The sequence below is a fragment of the Sipha flava genome, unplaced genomic scaffold (genome assembly GCF_003268045.1).
Source record: "Sipha flava isolate LNK unplaced genomic scaffold, YSA_version1 216_pilon_pilon, whole genome shotgun sequence".
Taxonomy (NCBI): Eukaryota; Metazoa; Arthropoda; class Insecta; order Hemiptera; family Aphididae; genus Sipha; species Sipha flava.
Window position 1 is genome coordinate 100,868 of NW_020272841.1, and position 25,565 is coordinate 126,432.

Sequence of the window (25,565 nt, forward strand, 5' to 3'; positions counted from 1 at the left end):
TGCTATTTTTGTGTAGTAGGCACGCCACCGCACGCCGCACGCGATAACAACAAATTTGGGAACTAATATTAGATATATTAATAATATTCTGGATCGATGATGGCTATATCGCTATAAATACATTAATAATATATATTAATAAATTAAATACATTAACATTAATTTATGATACTGTTATAAAACAAAAAAAAAAAAAAATAATAATTTCAAAATAACTTTAAAAGTTCAATAATTCACAAATGAGCAAATTCCCGACCACAACATTTTGGCGCCAGGGGCAGTTGTAGCCAGTGCCCTCCTAAATGCGGCCTTGGTTGTTCCGCATTTAAATGCATTTCTGATTGCCGGATTCTAATTCCACACGACGTACGAGCACAGACGGGAATCTGCGCCGAAAAAACAACGCGTATTATATCAACCGTTCGTTTAACACGAAAACGCGACCACTATCGGTTTTGAACGAATACATTTGTCGTATCACGATCGAGTTGTTATCTTTCGACGAAAACAAATTAAAATTTCTGTGGAAAATTGCACGGCGTTGCCCACCGCTCAACCGACCGATCGTTGTGCACGCGAAACAACGGATCTTACAAATTGAGATTGTTTAAAATATCGACGGGTACCATGTTGGCCGTGAGTGGATTGTTGGAACAGTTGACGCCCAACAGCGGTCTGCACACTACTGCGGCTACGTTTCTTATGGAGAATAAGTACCGCTGTGTTTTGTTAGCTTTGCTGTGCTCGTGGTGTTTACCTATTTTCCTTGCCTTTCAGTCCAACACAACAAACTCGAAAAATAAGTTGATCATCCAAGGAATGCTATGTACCATTCCTCAGAAAAGATTATTAAGAGTAAATGCTGTCCGTTGTGCAGTCTCGATTTGAACATAAAACATACGGTAACATAACGTGTGATTACATTGAATCATTGTTTGTTTGTAAATATTCTTGAACATTTATAGGACGTATTGATTCTGAGTCAATTCGAACAACCTGATGGGTGTATCATGTCATGACAAGTCACTGGTCTTTGTGCGATACAGCAGAAAATAGTATAAAAATTAATGTCAATGGCCTATAAAGTAGGTAAGGCCCTACTTACACTAACTGAATGAAACACAAGATTTCAATTAATATTACACGTCAATATGTTTCAATAAATTGTAGATCTTGGTTGTATTTCTTATTATTAAATTGTATAATATCATTAACTAAATAAAAAAATCATAATGTAACACATGGAGTGACATATTTAATAATCTAGTTAAAAGTCCATAAGTACATTATAAGCTGCATTTATGTCATGTTCTAAATTGTGCATATAAATATATATTTTGTTCGATCAATCAAGACAAATTTAATACAATTATTTAAGTTTTTATTTGATAAATGTCTACCACATGCTATTCACTAAAATAATGCAATATTTTTAGATCATATTTATTTTAGTAAATTCTCAATTTGTTATTGTCGACCATGTAAAATTTATAATTTAAAGTTTAAATAATTGTAATCAGTCTAATGATTTGTGTATGAATAACTATAATTAACAACTATAGGGTACATCATATTTTTGAAATATCTTTATAAAATTATTTGTAGAAACTTTTTTGTATTTGTGTTTTAGTTGAAATTCAAGTGGTTAACATAAAATAGTAGTAAATGTTTGTTTAAATTGTGATATTTTATTGTTTTTATAGGTTTAATGACCAAAATGACCCCAGAAAATTATATGAAAGATCTTACTAGAAGAAAGAAATGGAAAAAATGTAATACACATTTCGATAAATCCACCATTAAAGTTTATGAGAATCACTTATCCCAAAAAAAAAAGAGACCTTATATTAAAATATATGCAAAATAAAAATTTATAAAAGAAAAAGTTAATATATTTGTATATAATTTAATGCAGCGGTTCTCAAACTTTTATTTTCGTGTACCACTTGAGTATATTATCAATCAGTCACGCAAGGGCATTCGCAGAGGGGGGTAAGTTGGGTTATCTGACCCCCCTTGGCTTTTTCATGGGTCAATTATCATAACCATTATGTAGTATAAAATATCACAAAATACATTTTTTTTTTAAATTAAAAACATTTTTTGAAACATTGAATAACAGATAGTCGACAAATGTTATGCGGATCTTTATGGATGTATTACATATTTTTTTCACTGTTGCGCCCTCATTATTCATCATATATGAATTTATATTAAAATTTTAATATCCACTCTACCACTATGCAGCCATCCGCGTACCACATTTTAAGAACCACTAATTTAATGTATTTGTATGTCTGAATTTGTTGTTGATTATTTATTATATGACTAAAATGCTTAACAATAATGTATAAACATTAATTGTGCAGTTAAAGTTAAATTGCATTTTTTTTATAACATTGTCATATAATATAGTAAACCGTAATAAATAATATAAAATGTTTGTAATAGTTTTTTTTTTCTTCATCATTATTGTCTTATGTATATATTTGAAAATATTATAACTAAGAGTCTGTTTAAATATCAAATTAAATAAAAACAACTGGCAGTAATAAAGAATAGAGATTAAACAAATAAATAGCATTTATTTGTTTTTTTTTAAAAGGATAAGTAAAAAACAGTTTGATTGAAACAAAAATCATAATTTTATGTGATTGCAATAAGTCATGCTTGGCCAATGATGATAAATAAAATTTTTTGATTTATAATTAACAACTGTACCTTTTGATGATTGCGGTTGAAACATATGAAAACTGTCACACTGTGGTTTTCTGGAAAGCCATAAAATATTTTTCATTTAAAAATTTTAAGTTAAATCGACTAGCTTTACTAATAAAATTAGATATATTTGATAAATATTTCAAGATTAATTGTACGATAAATTTGATAAAATTAATCAATAGGACACCTCATTCCATTATGTTGAAAACATTTATAATATAATAAGAAATTATTTGGTAAACAACTATTGTTTTCATATTTGGTATAAAAACTAGAATAAGTATAGTTTTTAAAGTCTTAGGAGAAGTTAAATTTGTTTTTTATAACATCAATATATTGTCTTGGAATACATCAAAATTTAATGGATAAAAAAAACAATTATATTTATATCTTTGTAAATCATAATCGAAATTATTTGAGCTAACTATTTACTTTATTGCATTTTATCTATTAAAATTCGGTTTTAATAATAAATTAATTTTTATTTAGTAATTTTCCATTTATAAATTAAAAAAACTCAACATACACCAATTATTATAATATATAACATCACTAAATAAATTGCAGACTTACAGGTCAATTGTACATAGGTTTTATTCGATTAACGATAAACAGCAAAAAAACAGATGTTGAACACTGAAGGGAAAAGAAAATTTCTTTATGTGTAGCAAATTCTACCCCTAGCGCTGTATCCTCATGAAAATGTTTAGTCTTGGAATCTCAAAAAATTGAGTAAAACTACTGCAATGGTAACATATTGTAAAATTGAACTGTTAATAATTCATTTAAATATACGCAGAATAATAAACACTATACATTAATAGTTATAGTAAAATTTTATTAAATGGTATCACACAAATTTTTATTTTTTCTTATACATATAAATTTTTAACATATAATTAGTAGTTTGATTTTAACCCTTAAATTGTACTATATTTTTTTTACGAGTTAAGAAGATAAAGAAAGTAAATAAAGCCTCGCTAATAAAATAGGGCAGTTTTGTTTATATGGGATTCAAATACTCTTCAATACAATCCATCCAATCTATAGTACTCCGATGAACAATGATGTTGATTCATAGTATTTGAAAGTTTGAAAGTGATGAGCAACCATTGGTCGAACTGGGATTGATTATTGTGATGTATTGATGTCTGTAATAAATTATAATTAGACACTAATAATAAAGACAATAATAATATGATAATAATGATCGCTACAACGATATAATAAGAATAATAATTATAGTAATGTTCCTTAAATCTATTGATATTGTTATTTCAATCATAATATTTAATTGAATTGTGTGTTATTATAAATGGTACAAATGATTATAATAGTAATATTATGTTATAAAAATTGTTTTCATAGAAAAAGTCGTTGTAGTTAAAATTATAAAATCGCAAGTAAATAAAATTTCACACACATGTAGTAATAATAATTAGGTACAATAATTGGTATAGGTATAATAAACATAATAGATATAGGCAGTGGCGTATATAGGTTTTCATTTCGGAAGGGGCCGATTATGTATTTGATTTTTGGGTGGAAAGGAAAGAGGAAGCACACTATTACGAAAAAATTACTTTAACACTATAAGACTTCTCGACAGTCTTTACACCATCAGAAAAATAAGAAACTCAATTTTTTTAATGATTTATTATTATTTAAAAGTATAAAAACTACATTGTAATAAACAAATTTTTTATTAGAGTCACTCAAAATTCACCACATATTTTCTTAAAAGAATAAACATATTTTATAAATATAAAATTTTAAATTATCGCATAAGCAACATTCTCAGTGTCGCGACAAATTTTCGGAAACCCCCAGCATTAAGACATATCCATATTAAAAATAACAATCTTTAACAATGGTGTTTTTCATTTCGGAGGGGGCCCGAGCCCTCCCCCCTCCCATAAATACGCCCCTGGATATAGGGTTCACAATAATTACCAGGGCTGTTGGTTACTTTATATATTTACAACATATAAAGCAATTTATAAAAACAGCGAAGTTAACTTTTCTTAACAAAAATATATTTGACAGTAGGACTTTAAATAATATTGGTTTTTTTTTTCTTTTAAAACGCATATTATAAAGCTGAAACAAATAATTACTATGTTTATAATAATTAATTATAATATAAAATAATAAAGATATAAAACAATTAACCTCTAAGTTTAAATAAATGTAGAATTATTTTTAAATATCTATTAGATATAAAGTTGACTTGAAATATATTTTATAGAAAACAAGTATAACATTAACATATAAAAAAAATTTTGTTATCAGGCGCGTTCACAAAGGGGGTTTTAAGGGTTAAATCCCCCTCCCCGAAATTCAGGAAAATTATTAAAAATTTTTTATAAATTATTTAAGTATGAAAATGTACAACCTAAATACTCCCAAAATATTTTTTGTATACATTATAAATTGTATATTATATACATTGTATACATTTTATTATTTATAATATACATTTTGACATGATAAGTCATAGAAATCCGTTATATTTTTAATCTGAAGTATATAATATATTGTTTTTACATTTTTAGTAATTATATTAATATATAAAAATGTAAGTTGCATTCATTATTAAGTTGTAAATCCCAGCCAGTTGCATACATTTAAACAAATATATAATTTTTAATTTTAATATTCATATGGCATGGTTATTTAACAGAATTTTTTAAAGAACACTTTAGGATCATAGGTTCTACTTACTATCATTAATCATGAGCGTTTTATCCATTTATGAAACTAAATAACTACTTAATTACCATCAATAAGGCTTAGTACATAAGAATCTAGAATTACGGAAATTCAGCGTTGTTGAAGTGTAGTGATAGTAACAGAGGTATCATCATATATACCAGCGTTTCTCAACAAGGGGGTCACGAAAACCTTGACTTGTGGTCGCGTAGGTAAAAAATAATAAAACGCTGATTTACAAAATGTAAATTCAAATCAAATTTTTACCTAATATAAATGGAGGGGGGTCGTGAAGTGATTGGCTATATTTTATACCTATTTTGGGGGTCGCGACACTAAAAAGGTTGAGAAACGATGATATATACTTTAGTTTATAACTGAATATATATTACAGGATATGTGATTATATATGGCTAGCGAGTAGATTAGATGGCATCAAAATATTATGACTATAGAGTATTTAGTCAAGTTTTTGAGTTTTTTTTTATGATTGGATTTCTTAGTTAAGAATTGAATACATGTAAAAATAAAGTTGTATACATTATTCTTTACCTTATAAAATTAAATTAAATTAATTTTATTTTAGGTACTGTAAATTACATAAAATTATAAAAATATTACAAGCGATTAATAAATTGCAATACATTTAATTACACAAATTTTTGTTTTACTCATATTCAATAATTATAATATAAGTAATAGTGACTGTAACATTTATAAAATGTATAAATAATAAAGTTGATAGAAAATCTAACTCGAGTATTTAAAACACCAAGATATGTACTACTAGCAATATAATTACCAGTGTTTCAAGTTACCTATTTTTATTTCAAGTCCATGATTTAAATGCGGTAGACTTGTTGGTTGATAATCTAGTGATTACACAGCTATTGCAACATGTTTGATGTGAGTTGGCCACTATGACGACAGTTGAAAAAATTTGACACCACTCCATTCATACCCATCAATAGTAACAGAATAACAAACGTACAATTAAAAGTATAAATGTAGATTCAAAATAAAAATTGTATAAATGTCATAAATAAATCTAAAATATAAAACATTTAAATTATTAAAAAATTCATAAAAAGTATTGGTAAAATCTGAAATGCAGTATTACTATTACATAATTTAATATATTTCTGTATATTTTAATACAAATAAACGTGAAGGGTCAGCTGTTATTTAATAGCAAGTTTAATTAAACTTTTAATGAATTAAGTTGTTTATTGTCATTATAAATCTATTTAAGGTCCAAACGTAAAATGTAACCTTATTCTAGTAATTTACTAGTTCAGAAAAAAAATTATAGTGAAGAGGATTACAACAAATTTGTTGATTGAATCATAAGGATATTTGTATAATATAGGAGTTTACATATGGCGAGTTTTTCTGCGTGCTCGTCATATACGTGAACCGTGATACATTTTCCTAGGTGCAAGCGATTCGATTTGTAGAAATCTGTCTATTCCTTGATTCGACTCACACAGTCATAACATAGTGTCTATCATAATTGGTACCGTTTTTAAACCTGTATTGATAGTCATAGCTTAAAGATACTGACATATGCGTTCATCATGAACTTCTTGATCAACATATTCAATATCGAATATTTTTATTTTTAACCCGATTCCGTATATGAAATATCGACGTTTAAGGTGAAATTTAATATTTTTTTTTTTTTTTTGATACGTACACTATATATTGTTGCTTAGTAACTGGCTAAAGTAATTTCCTGGCATCATCTCTCTATCCCCAACCATATTCTGTAATTTGATAGTAATCGAAAAATATATTTATGAAATATATATATTTGTGCATGTATATATATGACCGTGAGATAGAGGCGGAAAAAGTATTGATCGGTTCGAGAATAATAATAAAAAAAAATAAATAAATAACAGCAACATCGCTCGTTAAAATGTTGCCTTATTTAATAAGTAGTACAACATAATTACTACAAAATAACGATCCTCATTACACAAAATAATCAACGTAACTACATAATTTATTTATTTTTCAGTTGAAATATAGAGTGTACTTTTTTTAACTCAGCTCACATCCAATATAGTATCAATAATACTGGTCTTCGGACATACGAAGTATTTCCTTAATTCACCTGCAGGACTTTTCATAGTATATTATGAGTTAAAGGAAATTTGCATTTCCTGGTAGTATACATTTAATTGAAGGAATAATAATGGGTTCAAATATATACAAAATCGCATATCGGTGAAGTTCGGTGTTCAAAGCGTTTGAAAATATCTACCATTTGTATAGTGATAATTTGTTTCAAGAGTACGTTATACATGTATGTTTTTCAAGGGGTTATGCATAGGCAAACAGAATAAAATATTTTGAAGCCGTTTATAGGTATTACATATTTATAGAAACACTTTTAACCGATAATTGTTGCACAACTAGTAAATGTACTATATTTTTATTCTATAATATATATACGAGAATTATTTATATGTGGTGAAGCATTTTAATTGCTTCAATGATTTATATAATAATATTTTTTTGTATAATATAATATAATATATAATAATTTATTTGGCCAGAAAAAACAGTTTAAACGTATTTAAAATAGTAATAATGTAACATATAAATACTAAAATAATATTTAACAATTTAACCATGTATAATAAGTATTTGGCCCAATTTACCATTGAGGTATAACCTTTTATTGGTTTAGTTTCTAAGTGAAACGAGGAATATATTTTGTTTTTTCGATTGGTTTTACATTAATGTGTGTCTTCTTTTTGTTTATATGTACTATTTCGATCAGAAAGGATCACCAAATTAAAAATAAAAAATAGAAAATGCGTTCTAGTTAGTACTTTTAAGAGATCAAATGAGTTTCCTAAAAATTGCAAAAAAAAAAAATGATGAAAAGTTATGAAAATATGGCAAAATGTACGGTATATATGACAACATCCAATAGGTTCACTGCATTTTAGTATTGATAATAACATACATTTTTTTTTTTGCTATTTCAACTGACACCTGTGGTAAGCTAGGTCTTGTTATGTAGCAAAGTTTTGATAAGTAACAAAAATATACAAATGCATAGTTTATAATTTATATGAGAAAAATAAGAATATAAACAATTTGGACCTACTTAGTACAGCTACATATGCTATGATATACTCCATATACTATATATGCTTTATTTCAAAACCAGAATTTTGGTAGATTTTGCAAATTAATTTAAAATATACTTTCTATTAACATTTTTAGTAAGGTCTTTTTCTATGGGAAAAATAGATAAATTAATGAACCGATCTTGAAGAATGGAAGTTTTCATTTATGTTTTTATTTTTTGCATAGCTGAAAAACTAAGTTCACAAGTTACAGAGCTAAGTAGTAAAGTTAGTGCTACTTGTAATAGTTTATACATATTTGGAAATATTTTGTTTTTTTACAGTAGTTTTTAAATTTGCAATACTCAAATCATTATTATCTTTGTTTAAGCAATTTTTAACAACTTTTATTTCTGCTTTCATGCTTAGTACATTGATACACAATAAGTCCTAAAATATATAATAAAAAATTAGTTTTTCTATTGCATTACTCTTTTTTTGTTTGTTTTGTCAATAAAACTGCCGATTCACTTTAATTAATAATAATTACATAGTGCTTTCTTTATGCATACAACGTAAATAGTAAAAAGTTTTACGAATATTATTTACTGTATAGAACAGTGTTTGGTAACCGGCGGCCCCCCGGTCCGGATTCAACCCGAGCGTCAATTTTATATGAACCCCATTAAATTCCAAAAACAAGGAAATTTAATTTAATGTCATATAATTTTTCCTATTGTCTATCCCATGAACCCTTTTAAATTTTTGAATAGAGCCCAAAAAGGTTGCCAAATACTGGTGTATAGTATTAATATTTATCATATTATAATATCAAAAATGATCATACTGATATCTTACATAACTTTCTTCATACAATATATAGGTAAACATATTTTGTTTTATAATAATTACCTATAATATAAAAAAAAAAATTTCTTTAACATTTAAAGTTATTAATTTATTTAAATAATATGTATTCAACTATAGTATTTTTAAAATTTTCAAATTATTATTTGGAGGGGGGGCTTTGAGCGCTTATAGGGGCGATTAACCCCCAAGATCCCTCAGGATATCCGCCAATGACCAGCGAGTACTGTTACTTGTGTATATGCATAGATGCGCATATATATTATGTATATTTATAAATAATAATTCTCAAAAAAATATGTAAGAAATATTTATATAATAAACATATTATTCAGAATATACATATGTCTAAAGCAGGAGAGGGATTCCGATTTTTCTAGTTTTTCAATAATTTTTAAAATAATATTAAAAATTTAAATAATTTTAAACATTTAACTTCGAGCAATGTATCAAATATTTAGAATAATCTATATCGAGTTTAAAAATTAATGTTGGTTTACACTCTAATTCTCAGACATAGGCGTGCGCAGACTTTGTGCGCAGAGAGGGCCCCTTAAAAAAAAGTGAACCAAAGTTGTACTAAAGACTACTAGTATAATTAAACATTATACATTTTTTAAATTATTTATTTAATTCAATATGCAAATATAAAAATAAATACTATTTAAACTTACACAATTTATATCTAAGAAATCTTTATTTACATATAATTATACTATTATACCATGGGAGTAAGGTTTTTAAATGTATCAATTACATTTTCAATTTTTATATTATATGTAAATTCTGATTAGTCTGATTAATAACTAATAATTTTATTAGATTTATTTACAGATATCAATTCTATACTATGAGATTAAAAATTACTTGTATATTATAGATATACATTATTAAAGAAAAAGCCAGAGTCCGCAGGCCCACCCCACCGTGCGCACGCTTATGTTCTCAGAGTACGGTTGAATCTAAAATCAGTGGTTTTTGATAAAAAAAAAATAAAGTAATAAAAAATATGTAAAGTCCTTTATACATCCAGAAGAAAAATTTTTTTATAACTTATGATTACATCGATTTATTAATTATTTACATAATGCTTCAAAATATATCAAATTTAAACGTAAAAAACACTCATTTATAGTTTTGTAGATACATATATCTTTAACATAACTTGTAAAATAATGAAAGTAATGGCATGTGAATAATACCAGTTAGTATTTTTTTTTATAAAGGAATCAAGAAGCGATTGTTTTTATATTGTTGTTACCCAAAGTCTCGATTCGCATCGGTCTAATATGTGTTTGTACAATAATTATTTTATGCAGTCACTATGAGATTCGTAACCAGGGGCGGATATAATAGGAGATTTAGAAAGTCAGCTGATTCACAGTTAATATTTGTTGAAGAAATTGGCCTCTTGAAGATTTCTTATATTTTTTAAGTGTGCCGACTATACCTATGTTGAAGTTTATATTAGACTGGAGGAAAAGTCTGAGTGGTCATCTTCCAAATAACGCCATTGGTTAGATTGTATAGTACAGTGAAATATCTCTATGCCGGATCCTATGTAAGACAGAATCTTCCATAAAATAAATGTTAATGTTTTCAATGATAATTATGAATTAACTTAAAAATATATATTATACGATCATATTGTGTTTTTTTTGTTAAAAGGTATACATTTATAATCCCGTTTCAGTCCTAATAAGTGGCCTCTTGAAATAGCCTGATCCACAAAGTTCTTGAACTGTAGGTTCTGTAAATCTGCACCGGCTATACAATACTTCAATAATTATAGTTACGAATCATAATAAATTATTAATTAGTATCAAAGAATTAATAAATATATAAATAGTTTATAATAAAAAATCATTAAATATTTATAATATCAATATAAATGAAATGTATAAATCCAAGTTCTTATCTGGATCAGGGGGTATTATTTTATATGCATGTAAAAAACATTTACGAGAGTTTTCGATTTGAAAAATCATAATCAAGTATAAGAAACGCAAAAATTTATTTGTTCAAAAAAATAAACGTTCATATTTTTTTTTTGTTTGAGTTTTATGTTTTTGGTTGAGTCTCGAAGTTTCGACCATGAAAGCTAAAACTTTCGTAATTACTCTCGCGCACGGCACTCAACAATGATAGGTAGGTAGGTAGTACCTATCGTATAATAATTGTTCCCATGTCTGTAATTGATGACTTTCAAAACGGATGAAGAAATTCTATTTATTTCAAACTAAAGATTTTTTCAAAATTATGTTTTATTTAGAAACCGTACATTTCATAATCACTATTTAGATTTTTATTATATGTTGAGAATAAGACGCAGATCAATGATTCGTATTTTCTTTAATAAAACCACTATGACCTTAATATTTTGAACATTTTATTACTACCAAGATGTGTATTATAATGGCATTTTTAATTGAAAAAAATATATTAATAGCAAATGTCATCAATAATTTGGTTTTTTCAATTAATTTTGTAATTTTTGGTTTTGAGTATTTTGAATTGAATATTTTTTTTCTTAGCAATTAGTTGACTTCTAAAACATTTTATCAACTTATTTTAACTAGGTTTATGCGGTTAGGTAGGTAAATAGTCTATTCCAAATTATATTTGTCATTATAAAATATTATTATACATCGAAAAATTAAATAAATTCACTGCAGTATGCATAAATAATATAACTGAAAATATTTTTTGGTCGAATAACAATAAACAGATTTTGAAATAACACTTTACAAACAACTATACTGGTTAGTAAGTTTTGTATTATAATACTTTGGTTGTTAGGTAAAACGGTTACGTTTATTATTATTATTTATAATTGTTCACAGTTATTTAAAAAAAAATCCAAGCGTACACACCTACTTATGGATGTTTGTTTTTATAGAATTCAAATTAAATTTGTTGAAATTGTTTTTTATGTTATATTTGCCAATGAATGTGTGATTGTTTACAGTACCATTGACGAATAGTTGGTAAGTAGAACGTTAGTTAGTAGAACGAGATATTTATTTACCAAAATTGCTTAATGAAAAATAAAACTTAGAGAAATATGAACATATTGATTTTCTCTAACATAAGTTTTATAAAATATAAACTTACGTAGAAAAAATACTAACAAATAAATGTATATTATTTTATCTCAGATGATAAAAATAAATCAAATCAACAAAACCTTTTTTTTTTCTATACATTTTTACTCAATTAAAAATTACTTTTGTAAAGATTTAAAATAACAATGAAATAAATCGATTCTATGCATACAATTTTCTAAATATTTCAATATTAATTTTGTTAAATAAATAAAACTTATTTTATAACTAACTTTTATATTTTTAATGTTTACATGACTTGCTCGATAGGTACCATTCTTTTTTTTCGGGTGTATTAATTTTTTATTTTTATTCTTTTCTGTAATTATTGATAATATTCATTTAATTTATATATATATATATATATATATATATATATACAATAAAATGTGTTTCCATCAATGTTGATCTCTTCATAACGTGGGTCAATCAAAAAAGATAATTAGGTTATAATGGTTATGTCATAGGTTGATCATTATGACCTTTATTTGTAACTGCTGTATACTTGGTGTTTATAGAATGTTCTTGTATATTTATAGTATATACTTTATGTAAATAAAATTGTAAAATTTTAAACTAGTCAACCAAGGTTGTCACTGTGGGATATATTTAAAATATAGATTAAGTTATACATACACTACATGTATTTATATACAGACTATACAATTGTCTCAGTTATAGTAAGTTAACATCTAGATAATTTATACTCCATGAACAAGTATATGAAACTTAGTACACCAGACCTAATGATTAAGCGAGAAACAATTCTTATTCAATAACTATTTACCTTCTAAATCTGACACAACATATATTTGGATGAACTAATAGTTAAATTAAATTTTAAATTAATTTTTCTCAAGTAAATATTTCAAAGAAACTTTTTCTCTTTGAAATGAATCTTATTGCCTTTTCAACTTATACTATTTGTTATGAATTGTTTAACATGACATAGTATAATTATTTTATTTTATTTTATTTTATTTTATTTATTTTTCTTGTAGGAACATATGAAATGTTATTGTTAATTATATAATAATCTGTAAATTTTTAAAAAAGCAATTTATTATAAAATAAATAAATTTATGAATAATGTCTGGATTTATTTTTTTATAAATTAAGTTATAATTTTATAGAACAATTTATAAGAAGTTGATTGAATTCTAAAGAAAAATATTTTATATTTGTGTTTAAGTTAAGATGAATGATGACATTTGGTGAATATTGACATTCACCGAAATTTCTGATGAATGTCAATTTCTTCTTAGATGTAGACATTCACTGGTGTGACACCAACAAACATGCACTATATGTTTTAGGTAAATGTTTGAATTTTGTTAAAAAAGAGGAATAATGATGAAATAATTATTACAACTTAATTAACCATAAATTATTTTATTTTAAATTTTAAATTATTTGTTACAAAAAGATAAGCTATTATAACATTTAGATTTACATAAAAGTCCTAAGAATCTACAACTACACTTCTTCAATACACACTTTGCTTTACAATTGCATCAAGTACCTTTGATACTATCAGATAATATTATATGGGCCATTAAAATTTGTTCAATTAAATAATATATTATAAAATTATTATATGTTTTTACTCAAACATAATTTGTTCTTCAGATATTGTGCGAACGATATCATATCTATAAATATTCACAATCTTTACATATGACACAATACACCATACACCAATTGTTGAACGTCTATATTCCAAATTTAACTAAAATTTTCTAAAATTAAACAAAACTCAATTGTGAATGTCAACACTTACCGATAATCGTTGTGAATGTTAACGTATATATATACATGTAAGTATAAATTATATTCAGTACCTTATTAGTATCATTTTTACTATTATATAAATTAAATTAAAAAGTGTAAAAAATGAATTTTTTTTATTATTCATTTATATTAATGAACAGTATAAAAATAAAAATATTTATAAAATTCTTTAACTTAAATTATAAAAAGTACAAACACATAAATAATGGTTTATGTTACTTTAAAATATCATAATATTAGTCATATAAATTATGATACATTAATAAGAAAAAAAAAAAAAAAGAAAATGGAAAACAAACAAATCATATTAGATACCTCCATTTCTTTACTCTAAGTTATGGTTAATTTGAGTTAATCGTTAAATAATAAATAATTATTATTAAACATGTGAGGTAACTGCACTTGAAACATTGACTGGTGGCAAATAAAATGATCGTATCTGACGGTGTAAATCAGCTACGACTCTATCATCTTTTTCAAATGCAACCACACTTCTAGTAAATTTAATTATTCCTAAAAAAGCATAGATTATTATTTTTAATTTGATATTTAAAAGAATGAAGATATTTAATTTAAAAATGTTATAAGAATACATTGTGTACATTTATTTATAGAATTTTACTTTAATGATTAGTCATTAAACATTTTTTTTTTTTTATAATAAAAATCATTCTATTGTTTAATAACAACTTAACTAAGAAAAAATTGTGAAGTTAATATGTTTAAATATTAAGTATTTAAATAATGTTTAAAATATGACTAGTTTTAAAACATTGCTGATTTTCTGGATAAATGAAATTGAATTGATTTAAAGAGTTAATACTTTTTTAATTTTTACTTTATTAATGTACACAATGTTATAGTTTTCTAAACACAGTCTCGCATAAAACAGAATTTATCATTTTTATTATTTACCTTCTCGTCCTTCAGGCATTCCATATCTTTTAATAACATCCATTTGAATATTGACAACAATTGGGTAAACATATTGCATTACTTTTAACATATCATTTCCAGCCTTATTCTTGGCATCTTCTAAATTCAATGCGTTTTCACATGTTGTAAGAGATTCTAGTATTTCAGCCAAAATTACTATAACATTAAACAGACAAAACAGATCATTAGAAACGATTAAGAGCAGGCTTTGCATAAAAATGTTCGGGTGGTCCATCGTTTTGATAAATTACCTCTTACGGTGTTAGAGTCCAACTGAAGGGACGCAGTCATTGTCGTTTTGTTTGCGGAAGCGACGACCAATTAACGTACTATGACTGACCGTGCGAAACGATTGTTTGGTTTAAGGGAGGATCGAACACAGTGACTTTCGAGATACAAACGCTGAAAAGCGATTCACTCGCGAACGTACGATCTCGATACCGGTACGGTATTGTTTCGGAAGCATAAATCGAGATCGGGGCTAATCAACCGGCCATCAGTGCGTATTGATAACACGCGTTACGAAACCGATAAGAATATCGCGTTCACCGTCGCAGCGACACGTCGTCAACGCAGTGTCGAACCGATAATTCGAAATCGTCGGCGAATTCTGCCGTTCACAACAACCGACCGAACCGTAAGTACCTAACGTATATGTAAATGTATGCCGTACACAAAACGCGTTCTCCGATTTTTCTGCTCCTCTAGCGCGCGCCACCATCAAAAAAACCGATCGTTAGTAATATTCGTGTTTCCGCGCTTTGTCGTCCCGCCAGGCCGCTACGCGTGAGCGCGCGATGCGCGTCGAATGATAGCCGCCGTTGATTTATCAGCAACACGGATAACACTGCGTTTTGTTATGTTTTTATATTTTTCCGTTCGAACGACGAGGGTGTTCGCAAAATCCGATAGGTAGGTCACACGTGTCGTGACGCCTTCCAGGTCTGTCGTCTCTGATGGTGAGTTTGACACAGCGCGCGCTCCCCCGGACGTACGTTTGTAGCCCGCGGTTGACTAGGGTCTATGGCGCTGCGACTCGTAACACATGGGTAGTTGGCCGACGACGCCGTCGTTTCGCTCGTGGGGGGACGGATTTCCGACGTAGCAACAGCGCACGCGAGCGTAACAAGTGAAATCGGTGCGGAATCCTCAGAACTGTCTTCCAGGACTTCTCCAGACTTCTCTCTCGCTCAGATGTTTAGGGAATCTCAACTGTGGAGTGATCCTGGTCAGAATATGCACGTCGTCGGTCGCTCGTTTAAGAGCATCACGAACATCGTTTGATGGCAATGTTATACATTAGTTATTTTCCCCCCACTATAATGTCAATGTCTGAATTACTTGCGTCAAGTTCTTTCCTTTCGCCATTGATGTTCATCGTTAGGAGAATACACTGCCTTAGTCTGGAATAATTTGTATTTTACAATAGTAATACATTTATCTCCTTTTCTCATCAATGTCCGATTACCCACACTCATTGGTGTTCATGTCAAGTATCGCATTATGCATTTAAATGCTATTTGATTGCCATTTGTATTACCATATGTGTACTTACCATCTTTGTTTTAGTGGAAATTTGGTTCACGGTCATCATGAATGAAAGCAATCAGGATATGGCATTTGGGTCATGTCCGGAGCTCGATAAGCCATTTACAGATAACTCTATGCAAGATCTAGAACTACATGATGGCTCAGAGCAGTATGATCTGGAAATTGATGATAATTCAACATCGATTAAAGATGTAAATGACAAGGAAGATGAACCATTGTTTGTTGTAGACAAAACTGATAGTTTTAAAATGCGTCATGCAATACAATACGAGGTAATACAATTCTGACAACTGTTACAATTGAATTTATAACTAATTATTTAATAATTTAAGTATAATTTATATATTTATATTATAATTTAAGTATAATAATTTAATTTTTTAAATATTTCAAATATTACTTATTTTAAGATTTTTGATATTTTAACAGTATTATCTTATTATGAAAATTATTAATTAATAATAATGTATTTTAAATTGAACATAATATTTAAATTTCTTTAAAATTTAATTTTAAAATGTAATTATTATTTATTTTAATTAACTATGATTAAAATCATTTTTAAGATTTAAAGACAACATAGTAAAAGATTCAATAATCTTCCTATACCTAGCTATATATAATTGTAAATAATAATAACATTTTAATGAATACTTACATTGTACCTATTAGTATTTATTTTATAATTTCATTTTTACTATAAATTGTTTGTATGTATATTTTTTTAATATTTACAAAACTGTATTCTTTTAGTCTCAAAAAAATAGTTATGAAAAAAACCAGAGAATAGACACGGGGTCAAAGCAAAATTCCTGTTGGAATTGTGGTATGCCAAATCATTCTCTGCACAACTGTCCTGAACCTAGAAATCAGCCATTAATTAATATAAATCGTCATATGTTCTTAATGCAGAAACATTCTCAACCAAATAATTTTCATGAAAAAGGTTTCAAAAATCGGTAATTATTTTGATTAAAATAATTTAAGTAATTTTATTTTATTTTTTATAAAAAAAGTGCATATTTGCTATTTTATGTTTTATCTAAAAAATCAAATGTATAAACTGGTATTGAATGAAAGCAAAGTTACTATGGTAGTCACTTAAGATGCCAAGACATAAAGTTATCACTTAATTTTATATTGTGAAAAGTTATAAAATTATTTTTATTAGTAGTAATTTTTAATGAGACACCTTTCCTCTTTTTGGTATAATTTAAAAGGCATTATTCAAATATTTTGGCCTGTGTTGATATTGCTTCTTTAAAATAGAAAATATTGATATCTATTTTTCATCCAAATTTAATTTTGTTTAAGTAACATAAGATCCTTAAATAAACAAAAATTGTATTTAATTATATATTATTTTGTATTATTTAATTTCTTTCTAAGAATGATTTCTAGTATCTTATTTACTTATAAAAATTAAAACCAAACAGTCTTAATAATGTACACGCAAGTACAGTTTAGCGGTAATTATTTTCATTTAAGTAACCATGTATTTTAATGTCAGATATTCCATGTTGTAAATAACATATTATTGAATATATAATAAGACATATATTTAGTACATTATAAATGATTCTAATAACTTGATATAATCCGTAATATTGTTTGGTTAGGTTAAGTTAGGTATATATAAACATATGTATTTTTGCTTTTATTCATATTAATACCAAAAAAAATTCTTATGGTATGTTTATGTTTATCATATTTTCACTTTTTAATATATTTTTTTTTTTTTTTAATTTTTGATTTAGCGGTCGAAAAAATGTTCGTTACTTTGTAGCGGGTAATAAATCCCCATACAATAATCTTACACCTGGTAAAATTAGTGCTGAGTTGTTAAAAGCATTGGGTCTACCTGAAAATGGAATTCCAGTACACGTTTATAGGATGAGAAAATATGGTTATCCTCGAGCATGGCTTGAAGAAGCCAGAGATGAATATTCCGGAATTTCAATATTTACAGCACCTAATAAATGTAATATTTTAAGTATATTCCATAGATTAATTTATAGTTTCTGTATTAATAATGATAATTGATGAAAATATTTGCATATTTATTTTAATTAAATGATTACTCCTAAATAAATATATTAAATAAAATAATATTTCATTAACTTATGAATAAATTAATAAATTTGTTAAAATATGTGAAAATTGTTTTATCTAAGAATCATCAATATATAAATGTAATAAATAATAATTATGAAAATATAATACATTTATACATACATAAAATATGTATATATATATATATATATATATATAATTTAATCCTATTAAGGTATTAATAATTGTTTTAAAATGTTAGTTAAATTAAACAAATAATAAAGAATTTTTGGTTATTAAATTTAACATTTTTAAACTATGAATAAATGAGTTGTTAAGCTGTTAATTATTTCCCCAAAATATTAATATTTTTACTAGTATTTAACTATAAACGTTTTTTATACATGATTATAAATTCAATAATTGTATTTTAATTTATAATACTATGTTATGATTTCATATAGGTTTACCGTTTCCAGGAAAAAAGAAGGATGCAACTGATGCTGTCTTTTGTAATATTAATAAGAGGAAATTACATGAATACCCGGGTTTCAATGCACCTCCTCCTGCTAACTCTATTGATGTAAGTATTGTCAAATAAGATTTCATTCAATAAAAAATGTATGATTAATTTGTTTTATGTTGAGTATCTAAAATTCTATATATATTATTTTATTTACGACTGTTATATAATATTTTTATTTGTATTATTATTGTATTTATACACAGTATAAATTGCAGTTATAGTTTATGATGTTTAATTAATTGTGTTTATATTATTTTGTTTTTTAGGAATGTAAAAAGTATGAATGTCCTGAATTCAATCCGGAACAAAGTCTTAATCATATGTATGAAAATTTGCAAAAAAATATAACTGATACTAAAACAGAATTACATGGAGATAGTTATAATGAAGATACAGGCTTTTTATCTAATGGTAATAATTTTCATTATATATTAATAACCTACTTATGTGAATACTTTCTGAATATTACCTAATATTGATAATCTTTAATCTAAGTGTTTTAATTTTTAATTATTAAATAATAATAACATCTCAAATGAAAAGACTTATTAATAATAATTTATATACTATTATTTTGATGCAAATATATATATATTAATGAATTCAATTATTATTATAATAAATATACTATAAATAAATAAATATATAAATATATGCAATTAAAGACTAAAACATACTCTAGTACAGTGTTTCTCAACTTATTTTACCCGCAGAACCTTTGCAAGAGCTTGAACGTTTTGTGGAACCCCAATATTTTTTCTATAATTTTTATACAGACAAATGTTTGGTACACTTAAATGAGTGGGTTATCGGACACTTCCGGCACAAGAGTGTCATTATTATAAAAAAAAAGACGGTTTTAACATTTTATTTTGTTTATTACTATTACAATATTATAAATGTAATATTAAAGCTTAAAATTTAATATTTGTCTCCCATTACCTCTAAAATAGATTCAATGAGAAGATTGGAATATTTTCATAGTTTTTTCATAATTGTTTTTAAATCTGGAGTTATTCATGAAAGTGAGATTCGTAAGTTCGAAGCCGCGTTCAATTGATTTCGAAACTTATTCTTTGTCTTTGTATACGCCGAAAAGCTACAAACTATGCACCTCATATCGGGAAATGTGTTAACTCTAGTTTTATATAGAGTTCTATGTTCAAATCATAATCCAAATCAAAATATTGCTAATTAATTTATATTTTCTTAAATTTCTCATGGAACCTTTTGCGCGAGCTCACGGAATCCTTAGGTTCTGCGGAACACCAGTTGGGAAATACTGCTCTAGTATACCATTATTTTTATAAATATATATTTTGTGATTTTATTAACTATTGAAATTATTTAGAAACTTTGCCTGGAGAAGAAAGTTTTCAATCTAAAAGTATTGAGAGCAAAAAATCAACTGATCATATGCCCTCTTCGCCTGAAGATGGAGAAATCACTGATGAAGATATCAGTTTAGAAGACAATTGTGTAGAAGTAAGAATAACTATTACAATCTTAAACTTATTTATAATTTTAACAGTAGCGGCTTGTGCGATAGTGCAATTACATTTTAAAATAAACATTTGCTATTATACCAGTAATAGTATCTAAATAGGAATCATGATGTTCTATATTTCTTTCAAAATAATTTAAGTGATTCTGAATTTTATTGAAAAATTATGATATTTGAAGAAAATATCACTTTAATCCGGCAATGATTCCTATACAATAAAAATAATCTGAGAATTAAATAAGACTGAGCGACCAATGCTTGAAACATTAATATGTTACTCGTTAGTCATAGTAAATTGCAACGGTTATTTTCTCATCCCACATTTTCAATGGCAATTAGCGCTATTATAAACAGTTAATGCAGTGAGTTCGATATTTTCATCTAATAATAACTAAAGAAATTATGACCAACAGCAATAACTATGAAGTACTTGATATCCATATTTGTGATACTAATCACATTTCATATTATTTTTATTATTATTATTTATGAGCGATATTTTGATAAATCTTGTTAATAAATATATAATTTTATGAGTAGTCTAAGTATTATTGTTAATCAGTCCCTCAGTGGCGTCAAAATCAGTTTTACAGGTGTCGTCAATTATAGGTTTAATATTCATCCAAGATAGGTAGAAATGTGGGCTTTCTGCCCTTTACAAAAAATGTTTTACTATACTACAATATCAAACTACCAAAAGCTGCCACTGAATTTTAATAACGTGTCTGCTTATTAATAATTTATTTTGTATAGGTATTTCTAATTTTTATTTTATCACATCGTTTGTTTATTTCTTAAATTTTATACTATTACTTAGTTTCAAATGTATGTTAGTATTATAAACATAAATAAAAATAATTTAATTGTTATTAACTTTACTAATATTGCATGGTTTAATATGTTTTATAGTCTCCATCTAATGGAACAGCGTCAGAAAAAATTAATGATGATCAAAGTAATTCAGACACATTTGAAAGCGGTGTTGACACTAAAGACTATGTAAACGATACTCAAATAAGTTTATCCAATTCTCTCAATTCTGAAAACGAATCTATTTCTCTAAATTCAAGTGTGAAAAGGAAATTTGGTGATGTAAAATCTGAACTATTAGGCACTCCAGTTCTTAAACATGTTTCCACATATTCTAACCGTCCAACTCATGAAAATTTTGCAAAAGGAATGGTCGATTTGGTTGAACATGAAAATTTACCAAATGCTACTGGTACTTTTAAAAAAATTAAAGAAATATTAAAAGATGTACGTCAAACACTGAACAATTTACTATAATGGACAAAATCCATTAACAATTATTTATACAAAGACAAAATTATTATGTAATTAATAAATTACCAGTAATGACATTTTACTTTTAATTCCTTCTATAAATAGATTTTAGTTTTAAGTCTAATTAAATATTAATTCTACTGTTTAACAACTTTTCACTAAGTTGCTTTAATTGTATAGGTAAAAGTTAATTCAAGTTGTATTATAGACTCACTTAATTTAGCAATTTATCAGTATAAATGTTCAGATCATTGAAATTATAAAAAGATTTTATCTTGTATTTTATTAAATTTCTCAACATTTTATTTTCCACCTAAGATAATAAAATATCTGTTTAAATTTAATTAATATGTGTAGTATTTACTTATGTATTTAGCTCTATTGAATCTGGAGATTTAATTTTCAAATTATTTTGTGTGACTAGTTATGTAAATGGTATTATCTAGTAATAGTAGTATAAATGGTAGTATTTAATACAAACAATGATATTTATATATTAATTTATTAAAATTATAATATAAAAAATGAAAATATAAAATTTAAATAATATAAAATATAATATATAATAATAATAATATATATATATATATATATATATTCATATTTTTTACATAATGTACAATACATTTTTATGAACATCAATTTTGTCTACAACACTGTTAATGAAAATATTGTCATAGTAACTATAATAACATTATATTGAACATTTGGAATTTAAAATAATTTACTTATTAGTTAATAAAAATTTTATTTTGTTATAATTATTCTATATTAAATAAAAAAGAAAAGATTAGTGTGTAATTGTATTTATTTTTATTTTCAAATTATACTGTTAGATAATAATTTCTATGAAATTTATAGCTATTAAGTTAAAATATTGTTTAATCAATTAACAAATCTCCTATAAAAATATATTGATTATTGCATTTAAGTTTATTACATTGGAAAACATTTTTTTTATAACAAAATGTCTACACGCTCTTACCAATACCACGCAATACCATTCAATATGACATACAAATATTAGTCAAGTTATTTAAATTTTTAGCTTGACTTATGTTTTTTATTTTTTTTTTTTTTTTTGTAAATATAACATTCCGAATTACTGTAATTATATTATTGATTTATAACTTAAAATAAGAAATATTTACAGTTTTTGAAAAACCAGATTTTTTCTTTTAAAAGTTTTTGCTTGTTATCAATAATTCATTTAAATTGTTTTATGTAAGTACATTGTGTGTATGTAAGATAATGAGAAATACAATTATTATTCATTGTACATAATTTTTTTCTATTGTATATTTTATGATTGTTTTTTTACAAAATATCCCTCCGATTTGTCCATTCTTGAATATATATATATTACAACAGGATTTGATACATTGGTGTTATTTGCTCATTGACTAGTCCAAAATAAATTTAAAATATAAAAACAAATGTTTCCTTTAAAATTGCATGATTGTTATAATTTGTGAAATGGTTAAGAGATAATGTGCTATGTAAGCTTTTTCATGTGTCGCCTGTAATTAATCGTGGTTATTAAACAATCAAGAATGCCCTTGTTATAATTGTATAATTTAAGATTTCAATAACTTGCACAATTCTTTACGAGAAACGACTGGATTGTAAAAACAGTTGGATAAGTTGTGTGTTCTTATGTCCTTTACATATTTTAAAAAGCGATGGGATAGGTATCCTATAAACACTTCATACATATAAAACATTAATATACTCTTTTTAATTCATTAAATAAAACCTATTTATGTTAGTTCAGGGTATCTGAATAAAAATAATCAGAAGTACTTATTGACTCGTTTAGTGAGATATAATTATATATAACTTAAAAAACATTTGGTATTTTTTGTATTGTTTATTTTTTTAACTTATTCTTCGTATCTCTACATTGTGGATAGAACCAAATTTCCTTTAGGAGATTTGGAATAATTCCTGAACAAGAAAAATGAAACCATTCAGTAGAGCACTAAAATAGAAAAAAAACTTAATTAAAACATGATTTAAGCCATAACTAAATGTTACAAAAACCATATAATATATAGATATTAGAAATTTTAAAAGCTGAAAAATTCCTATAATACCTATCTTATTGATAGGGTAAAACTTTTTATGGATAAAATTAACGGTTTACGAAAATTTTGTTTTCAAAATAATTATTTCGGGGTTGTTGTACACTTAATCTTAAAATAATACAACTTCAAATTATTGTATACAATTCAATAGGTACTTTTATTAACAGACGATAGCTTCGAGTGAAAATTAAATTATTTACAATGTTGCACGCCGATGAAATCGTACGTACAGACACAGGCCCGTCGTAAGATATTTTCCACCTTAAAGCGAAAATTGTACGGTCGCTCTTTATTACAAATATTACAGAACAGAATTATAATATGCTGAAATAATTTACAGTTACATTAAGCTAGTGGAGCTTAGATAATAGTACAAAAACAGCAATAACTGTATAGTATGTAGTCGATGTATATTAAATTTTGCTACTTGAATTTCTTTAAAATTGTATGCTGCCCTAAAGCAATGCATCACTTGCTTGTACTCTTGCGACGGGCCTGTACAAACACATATACACAACTCAAATTAAGTTAATACTTAATAAAATGTATATGTTTCCTATGGTGATCGTATTGCCCGATAACTAAAGAAGACTTACTTTATTGATTAGTCTTCTGTTTTATACACATTTAGCATAACCTAATTATATATATTAGTGCTTACAAGTTAATTTGAATATAGTATAACAAAAATGTTTTACATTTATCTTTTTATACACTAAAATGTTATGATAACCAATTTTCTATTGCAAAATGAATATACGTTTATTTTAGTTTGTTTAACATTTCCTTCGACCTGAATTATGAATTTTAATTGCCTAATACATTGCCGTAATATGGTATAGTGGTAAAATGGCACTATTTTATTTTATTCTCATATCTCATAAAACAGTTAACTTTCATAAAATTCGGTTCCTTCCTTCAGTTGTGTGTCTAGTATGCGTTTAATTTTATCGCTAAAAAATATCAAACTGTTTAGAAAATTTTTATTTACAAACTTTAATTTTTTAAACCAAATAACGTGTCAGATAATGTATAATTTTGATACTTCATATCTTCTAAATGTTCTTAAATCTCATATTTTTTTTTCTACATGTCAAGTCGTATAATATGCTTAAGAATAAGTTTTAAGCTAAAAGTAAAACACACTTAATACATTTTTTAAAGGTCCCATTTTTACAGAATGCAGGTAGGTGATTCATAAATATAAGATAAAAAAATTTAAGCAGGGCTTGAAACCGCTTCCGGAAAAATGGGTTACCGGATCTAGAGAACTGGGAAATTTTTTTCGGAACCAGTTGCCGGTCTTCGTGGTTTTTAGAAGTAGCGGTAATCGATTCCCGGTTA

General features: G+C 25.9%; 2 protein-coding genes and 1 pseudogene across 2 annotated transcripts; 2 read left to right on the plus strand and 1 right to left on the minus strand.

Annotated features, from left to right (window-relative positions):
• The first annotated feature begins 240 nt into the window (after positions 1 to 240).
• Positions 241 to 2,339, plus strand: LOC112682944 (annotated as a pseudogene).
• A 12,218-nt stretch (positions 2,340 to 14,557) lies between these two features.
• Positions 14,558 to 15,793, minus strand: LOC112682950 (protein C10). The gene is made up of 3 exons (XM_025553741.1): positions 15,469 to 15,793; positions 15,197 to 15,373; positions 14,558 to 14,794 (listed from the first exon to the last, which is right to left on the minus strand). The coding sequence occupies exons 1-3, from the start codon at positions 15,506 to 15,508 to the stop codon at positions 14,661 to 14,663; spliced, it is 351 nt and encodes a 116-aa protein (XP_025409526.1). The 5' UTR covers positions 15,509 to 15,793; the 3' UTR covers positions 14,558 to 14,660.
• LOC112682949 (zinc finger CCHC domain-containing protein 8 homolog) lies at positions 15,755 to 22,369 on the plus strand. Its single transcript, XM_025553740.1, has 8 exons — positions 15,755 to 15,854; positions 16,787 to 17,040; positions 17,522 to 17,727; positions 18,526 to 18,749; positions 19,285 to 19,403; positions 19,613 to 19,757; positions 20,698 to 20,831; positions 21,760 to 22,369. Exons 2-8 carry the CDS (start codon positions 16,810 to 16,812, stop codon positions 22,135 to 22,137), a joined length of 1,437 nt encoding a protein of 478 aa, XP_025409525.1. The 5' UTR covers positions 15,755 to 15,854; positions 16,787 to 16,809; the 3' UTR covers positions 22,138 to 22,369.
• Positions 22,370 to 25,565: the final 3,196 nt, after the last annotated feature.